Below are 8,075 nucleotides of genomic sequence, written 5' to 3' on the forward strand. Positions count from 1 at the left end.
TAACCCACTGAGACAGCGTTTCTCACGTCCGTCTCCAGTGGCTGCTTGAGGAAGGGGCTAGTAATTGCTCCTGGAGCTCACAGAACAAGCTGGGGATCTGAGGGATCGAACCCCTGCTGCTGATCTATGTAGGGGTTCAGTGTCTTTTCCTTCAGGGTTTGTACAGCGCCTAGCACGATGGGGCCTGGTCCAGGACTGGGGTCCAAGGCACTACCATGCTCTGGTTTCATGTGATTCACGCAGTGAAAAGCCCCCTTGAAAACAGGTTTGTGTTTCACAACTCTGACGCTGGGTGAGTTATGGTGTGAATCCCTGACACACGCAAGTCAGGTGTTTGTTGCACACTTTGCCTGTGGAAGCCCCAGCATGGGTCTGTGGTCACTCTCCCGCCCCCTGCCCCACATACAGACCAGGGGAGTCTGTGACAAGGCTCAGCCTGCGAGCCTGGCATTGTTGATCCAGTCCCTAGCATTGGCCACTGTGGCAGCCAGCCCACGGGAAGGTGTCCCTCGTCAGCCTGCTCCACGGCGGTGACGTTTGGTTCACATGGGAGGGCAGGGGAGAGCCCGGGCAGATCGGCTGGTGCCGCGCAGGCCTGGGTGCTCCTGGCCAAAGCCAATTTCCCTGAGCGCTTTGGGAGGTGAGTGAAGATTGTGCACTACGTGCCCCGAACTGCCCCACTAACGCAGCCCTTGAGCAGTGACCCCTCTGCTTACATCTCCGTTACAGCAGCCCGTCCCACAGCCACACACTGCATGCAGGTTTCAGAGTAACAGCCGTGTTAGTCTGTATTCGCAAAAAGAAAAGGAGGACTTGTGGCACCTTAGAGACTAACCAATTTATTAGAGCATGAGCTTTCGTGAGCTACAGCTCACTTCCTCAGATGCATATCGTGGAAACTGCAGCAGGCTTTATATATACACAGAGAATATGAAACAATACCTATTCCCACCCCACTGTCCTGCTGGTAATAGCTTATCTAAAGTGATTTCCAGCACAAATCCAGGTTTTCTCACCCTCCACCCCCCCACACAAATTCACTCTCCTGCTGGTGATATCCTCGTGCCCGGACCCAGGAGAGTCCCTGTCGGTTCTCTCACCCTCCGCCCCCCCACACACAAACTCACTCTCCTGCTGGTAATAGCCCATCCAAAGTGACCACTCTCTTCACAATGTGTATGATAATAAAGGTGGGTCATTTCCAGAACAAATCCAGGTTCTCTCACTCCCTCAGAACCTGGATTTGTGCTGGAAATGACCCACCTTGATTATCATACACATTGTGAAGAGAGTTGTCACTTTGGATGGGCTATTACTAGCAGGAGAGTGAGTTTGGGGCGGGGGGGGGGGGCAGAGGGTGAGAAAACCTGGATTTGTGCTGGAAATGGCCCAACTTGATGATCACTTTAGATAAGCTATTACCAGCAGGACAGTAGGGTTGGAGGGGGTATTGTTTCATGGTCTCTGTGTGTATATAATGTCTACTGCAGTTTCCACGGTATGCATCCGATGAAGTGAGCTGTAGCTCACGAAAGCTCATGCTCAAATAAATTGGTTAGTCTCTAAGGTGCCACAAGTACTCCTTTTCTTTTTGCAAAGACAGACTAAGACGGCTGTTACTCTGAAACCTATCGGTTCTGCCTTCCCTGCAGGTTTGGTGGAGTTGGGGACGGATAGTTCTTGGGTGTCTGTCGGGGAAGGCCATGAAAGGAGAGTTTTGGGCAATGGGAATTGGGGGAGGAAGCGCCAAGTCTTTCCCTGTCACTTCCTGATTGTGGGATTGAATGATCCTTGCAATTTTCCATTAAATAGAATTCGTTCTGATTGCTACAATCCCTTCCCTGCGCATTGCCCAGATTTTAAAGCTTTATTGGGTTTCTCTCGTGTTTGATTAGAGCTACCTTCCCGGAACAGAAACCTGTTTCTTCTCCTCTGAATCGTCTTATGAAGCACAAGCTTCAGCGACGGGCACCTGACCCTAGCCGTGACCTTTGTCACACACCTGTTCACACCAGAGGATCCCTGCCTGGTTAACGAGCAGGTGAATCTGGCTCGAGGAGAGAAGCTGATGAAATGAACAGGCCTGTACGACTCACCAAGCCAGGTCAGGCCCCAGTTTTTGTCTAACTGGTTCTCCTGCCCCCTGTTCCCGTCCCCCACCCCCAGCGCAGCACCTCAGAGCCTCCAGCCACTGACTGGAGCCTCGTCCCATCAGCTCGGGATCTGCAGGTCCCCGAGGGGCGATGGGGCAGCTACACGTCCCACTGCAGGTGGACATGCGCCCAGCGCTGGAGCCAGAGCTCTTTGCCCAGCTGTTTTCGTGGTGTGGCACGTGCCAGCCAATCTCATGGACCCTCCCAGAGCCCACAGGGCAGATCTGCCCCGACCCCCTCTCAGCCCCCGCTGAGCTGCCCTCCCGTCGGATCCAAACTGGGGTCTGCCCACTGTGTTTTTCATGTGTCTACCTCACATCACCAGCAGATGGCAGCAGATGGCCAGGGTAATCCATGGCAAACTGAGTGTCTGGCAAAGGCTGCCCTGCCTCGCTCCCAAAGGGGTGAGCTCTGTGCCAGGGGTCTGGGCTCCAGGGGAGCCCCAGGCAAAAAGTGGGATCCCAGGCCTGGCCCGATGAAGGGGGCACTGCCAGGGAGGCCTCCCATGCTGTGTAAAGTCCAGACGCTCGGACAGAGAGAAGGGAGATTGACACATGGACAGAGACAGGAGGCCCCAGGATGCTCTGACAGTTTATTGGTGTTAATCATTCAGGGTGGGGGGACACCGCAAAATCACAGGCCTTGAGAGAAGAAATGTCCCACCCCCTGAATCCCCTGCATCCCCAAATTTTCCAACGGTGCCCCATGCCCCGCTCTCCCCCCGCCCCCGACAGTGTCCCCTTGCCCACAATCCCCCAAGCCTCCAGCAGCGCCCTCAGCCCCACCGTCTCCCACGGCGCCAACCGCCCCGCCGACCCCCACGGCGCCAACGGCCCCGCCATCCCCCACGGCGCCAACCGCCCCGCCTACCCCCACGGCGCCAACCGCCCCGCCGTCCCCCACGGCGCCAACCGCCCCGCCTACCCCCACGGCGCCAACCGCCCCGCCGTCCCCCACGGCGCCAACGGAGCCCAATGTCTGGCCATCCCCCCAATGTTACAATGTCGTCCTCTGCCCCGCTGTCCTCCCAGCCCTCCAATGGTGCCATCTGCCTCACCATCTCCCCAGCCCTCCGAAGGTGCCCCCTGCTCTCCCCTACATCCTCTACTCTCCCCTCTCCCCCCTGCTCTCTCTCCTGACCCCTGCCAGGTGGGTACAGCAGCTGCCTCATGGCTCGCATCTCGTCCAGACAGGTGTTGGTGTCGGTTTTTGGGTCGTTCCCTCTGCAGTCCCTGCAGCCCGTGGTGTCGCAGCGCAGCAGGGGCACATTGGGCAGCCGGTGCCAGGCCTCCAGCAGGCTTTTGGGACCCAGGTCCCGATCCTGCCGGTAGATCTGCCGGAAGACGAAGGCCTTGTAGTTGTTGTCGATGGGGCGGAAGGTGTCGCTCACCAGCCGTAGGATGTTGTGGGGCCTCTTCACCAGCTGGCACGTCCCCGCACAGGGCGAGTGGATGGTGAAAAAGATCAGGCAGCTTCTCTCATTGTAGATCCGGGCCAGGAGCTTCTGCATGGGGCTGTTCTGGTTGCCCTGGAGCAGGCGTCGCTTCATCTGGGCAGTCACAATATGCCCTTCATCTGGGTCGTGCAGGCCGCCCTCTTGGTTAATGGCTGCCTGCATGTCCCGCAGCTTGTTCCTGAGCAGCACCTGTTCCAGACCAGATGGGTTCTCACAAGTGGCTTTCTCCAGGCTGACGGCGAAGGCGTATTCAACAGCCAACCCATCCCTAAGCAAAGGCAAAGCGAAGGGCAGTGAGGAGATGTGGGGCTCTGAACAGCTCTGCCCCCAGCCCTGAGCAGCAAACTTGGGCTGGGTCGCACATGGTGCTGTCACTGGCCGCTTCTAGGCTCTCAGGGCTCTAGCCTGGGTCAAGGGATGTTTGCTCCCTGGGAGAATGAAATAAACTTGGAGGGTGGTTTTAAGAAGAAACTGCCACAGGTGCCCCCCTGGGATCATCAGCACGGTGTGAGATTTGGTCCGTCAGCTCCCCAGGGCCGAGCGTTACCGCTGGAGCTCCAGGAGCAAACCGGAGCTTTTATGCGGAGCCACCGCAAGAGAGGGACGTGACACACAGTTGGCCCCGGGACACACAGCAATTTGCTGGCAAGCTGAAGAATACTGGAGATGGGGGCTCCTCATTTCTCCCCCCAGCTCTGGGAGGGGACTGTGACTGTGGTTAAAGGGAGGCTAACAATGGCACCTATATGTGGCACATTCCCTGGGAAAAGCTCTTGTCTGCCCTCTTAGAGAGCTGGGTTCTCGTCCCACCTCTGCCTGAAGTGGCCTTGTGCAGCTGGACTGGGGAGGGTCGAGGTGGTTCATGGCTGGCTGAGGACAGGGCACGAATCTATAAGGCCTTTTTTGGCAATTAGCAGCGGGAGCCAGGAAACAGAGAGTCACGTCCTCACATCCCCTCTACATTATAAAATAACAATGTAACATTGGGCTGTGAAGGAGGCATTTCTGTCCTAATAGTTCCCACCATCACCAGCTCTTAAGATCTTTAAAGAAAACTTTGTTTGACAACGTTCAACGGTCTGGCAACAAACCATTTATCAGCAGCTGTCATTGTTCAATCGATACTTCTATTGTTTTGCCCTTATAGTCCCCCACTTCTCTATTGTTTATCTATATGGTCTCTGTCTGGTTCTTGGATGGTTTCTGTCTGGTGCATAACTAATTTTGCAAGATGTAAATCAACTAAGCTGGCGGGGTCTGATTGGGTAAAGAATTGTTTTGTAATGGCTAGGGTTGGTGAAAAACACAATTTTGTAGTATTTTAGTTTACCATTGGGAAAGGTACAGCTAAGCAGGACTCAAGTTTCACTGTATAAACTGGGGTCCAAAAGGAAGGAAGTTCTTTGGACGTTAACTCCAGGGCACAGCCCAAGATCAGAGCCGCTAGCCCTCAGCACCCTGCCAGCCCTCAATGCAGCAGCTGGAGCCCCAGATGACCTGAGACTGACAGGCCACCAGGAAAAGTTCCTCTGCCTTATTGGGAGTGGTGAGCATCGTCTGCTTCCCCTGTGTATTCTGTTTTGGTAGCTGTTCATAAATAGAGGTTAAGGATATGACTGGGCAAGGCTCTTTCACTGGTAAAAGGCCCTGCAAACCTGCAGAAAATTACTCCCTGAGCCCTAGGAACTGGAAAAGTGCACGGGTGCCTAAATTAATCAGGTTACGCCTTGACCTTCACCTTAGCTACCATCTACTGGGAGGGAATCTTGCTCTGGGTGGACACAGTGTGGGCTTGAGAGAGCACAAATGTCACCTGTGGGGCAGGGTTAGCCCTGCAGACCTTCATCCTCTAAGCTGAGCACCCCCTCCTTCTGCAGCCCCCAGCCTCCGGAGCAGGGGGTGAGAATGAAGCCAGGTTCATGGTGGCTTGTCCTATTAGAAGGCCTGAGCGCTATCATGAATATTCATGCTAATGCTCAGTCTCCCATGTCCAAATCTAACCTCCTTACCCTGATAATACTGGGGGCACTTATCCTACAGGCCAGTTCTTTAAAGAGTCTTGGGTGCAAGGTATCTGGTCCTCCTTCATTCCAAAGGGAGTGTACAGCAAGCACATGACTACTGCTGCTCAAAATTTTTCCTACAGAGCAGTTTTCCTTTGGGAAAGGCTGATTCAACAAAATCTGAGCGAATATGTCAATTTTGTGTAATTTTCGGATGAAAAATGATCAGAACAATTTGTTTAGATTGAAACATTTGGTTATGACTGTATTTTTTTGTAACTTTTGTTATGTTATATTGCTGTATATAATATACAGGTGAACATATCTGGACTTTCATATTATTATATTATATTATATTATATTTAGATTATATTATAAAGCAGGAAAGTCAAGTTACTAAAGCTGAAATGGAAATATTTTGATCTTACTGAAATGAAATATTCAGATATGGTCCAACTGAAATCTGTTTTAATTTTTCCAAAACAAAATTTGAAATTCCCATTCCGTGGAAGTTTTCAAGTGTTAGTATTAATTTGGACTGAAAAGAAAATAGACATTTCAGAATTTCTGAGGGAATTGGAATTCCAATTTCCAACCAGTTTTTCACAAAAGTAATGAAACCCCCACCCCCCTGAATCCCAGAATCACCCCTCCCAGCTCTACCATGCACTGAGCCACCAATGACATAGAAAATCACAGAGGGCAAACATGAAGCATCTTCCCCCCCTCCCCTGCATTTTCTTTATTTACCACCTGGGGAGGGCAGAGGGGTCACAGCCAGATGGGAAATGCCCCACTGGGTCTCACTCACTTATCTACATGATCCACAATCTCTCTCAGCGCCATGGGTTTGGTGCTCTCGACAGTCTCTGGCCCGAAGCAGAGGAGAAGGGGCAGCAGCAGGAGTCCAGCTCTGGGCATCCATCCCGACACCTGCACAGGACCCCACAGCGTCAATGCCCCTGAGCCTGGTCACACACCCAGAGCCCCCCAACCCATATCGCCTAACCCCTGGTGTGCCACCAACAGGAGAGGGGGCAGGGGATAACCCCCTGAAGATTGATGGGGTGGGGTGTGAATGGCAGACAGGCCTTCCATGGGGCACTCTGGGCCATGAGAAGGGGACAAAGGGGACTCACCTGGGATTCCATAGGGCAGGAGGAGGCGGTGGGGATTCACCAAGGTTTCCATGGGGCAGGAGGCAGGGACGACTCACTAGGATTTACATGGAGCAGGAGGTGGGGGGGATGCCTCACCAGGGTTTCCGTGGGGCAGAAGGAGGCGGGAGGGACTCACAAGAGTTGCCAAGGAGCAGGAGATGAGGGACAGTGGGGATTCACCAGGGTTTCCATGGGGCAGGAGGAGGTGGGAGACTCACCAGGGTTTCCATGGTGCCAGAGGAGGAGGTGCCGTCGCTCACTGACAGATGCTCCCACCAGATCCCCAGTGATGGGGTCTTAGCTCCCTGCCCCTCTTCTTATAGCCCCATTCTTCCCACCCCTCCCATGCTGCAGAGGGGTGGTGCCCACTCCTGCTGTCCCCGTGACCAGCCCAGGAGCAGGGGAGGTGGGACTCAGCTACTTCATTCAATATTGCCTTGAAAGGAAACTCCATGAGGCTGAGCCAGGGGGGTGGGGCAGACAGGGGAACAGGATGAGAGACGGCCAGGGGCAGGGCAGACGTGGTGGCAGATGGGAGGTGGCGAGGACACTGGGGCCTATGGGGAGGGGGATGAGAGGTGTTGAGGGCCAGGGCAGATGGGGGTGAGGGATGGGGCCTGGTGAGGGCCAGGGCACACAGCAGTGGGGGATGGGAGGTGGCGAAGGCCGGCCAGGCAGACTCCAGGCTGAAACATTGGCCCCATCCAGGTGGGTTGGTTTGTCTCATGCTGGTGGTGACAGGGTGAAGTTCCTGATTCTCCTCCTCATGAGCAAGGCCAATAAAGCTTCAGACATCCCGGGGCCTCACATCTCTGTCCCTGTGTCTGGCGCTGTGGCCGTCTGTGCTCCAAGCATACCCTGGCATCCCCATGGTGATGTGATTCAGCTATGCTGTGTACACAGTGTGCCTTGTGAGGTATCATTCTAAAAGGCTTGATCTGTTGAACAATAATGTCCTGGTGGATTGATTGTGTTGTCATTGTATGGGAAGTTATGAAGTTTTCCTCGGTGTGTGTCACTGGAAGATGTTGTGAGGTTGGGAGCAGTGAAGAAGCCAGACGGTGCTGATGGCCCATTAAGGGAAATGCACACTGCCAGGGACTATCACGTGTGTACAATGAAGGCTTCTCAGAGGGAGCCCGTAGGCAATGGACAGGGCTTGACTCATGTCATAGCAGAAGACTTTCCAGCAAACTGGAAGACCATATAAAGGAAGGGACATGACTTTTGGCCTCTCGCCCCCCAAAACTAAACACCTGGAAGCAGTTCTGGAGAACAAAGACTGTGAACAGGGGAGGTGGTT

At 54.0% G+C, this 8,075-nt stretch overlaps 1 protein-coding gene across 1 annotated transcript; it reads right to left on the reverse strand.

Moving 5' to 3' along the window:
• Positions 1-2,914: 2,914 nt before the first annotated feature.
• Positions 2,915-7,096, reverse strand: LOC311511513 (uncharacterized protein). The gene is made up of 3 exons (XM_084612184.1): positions 6,991-7,096; positions 6,424-6,545; positions 2,915-3,877 (listed from the first exon to the last, which is right to left on the reverse strand). The coding sequence occupies exons 1-3, from the start codon at positions 7,000-7,002 to the stop codon at positions 2,929-2,931; spliced, it is 1,083 nt and encodes a 360-aa protein (XP_084468310.1). The 5' UTR covers positions 7,003-7,096; the 3' UTR covers positions 2,915-2,928.
• Positions 7,097-8,075: the final 979 nt, after the last annotated feature.

Source organism: Lepidochelys olivacea (assembly GCF_965140295.1).
Source record: "Lepidochelys olivacea isolate rLepOli2 genome assembly, chromosome: 23".
In the NCBI taxonomy this organism is placed as follows: Eukaryota; Metazoa; Chordata; order Testudines; family Cheloniidae; genus Lepidochelys; species Lepidochelys olivacea.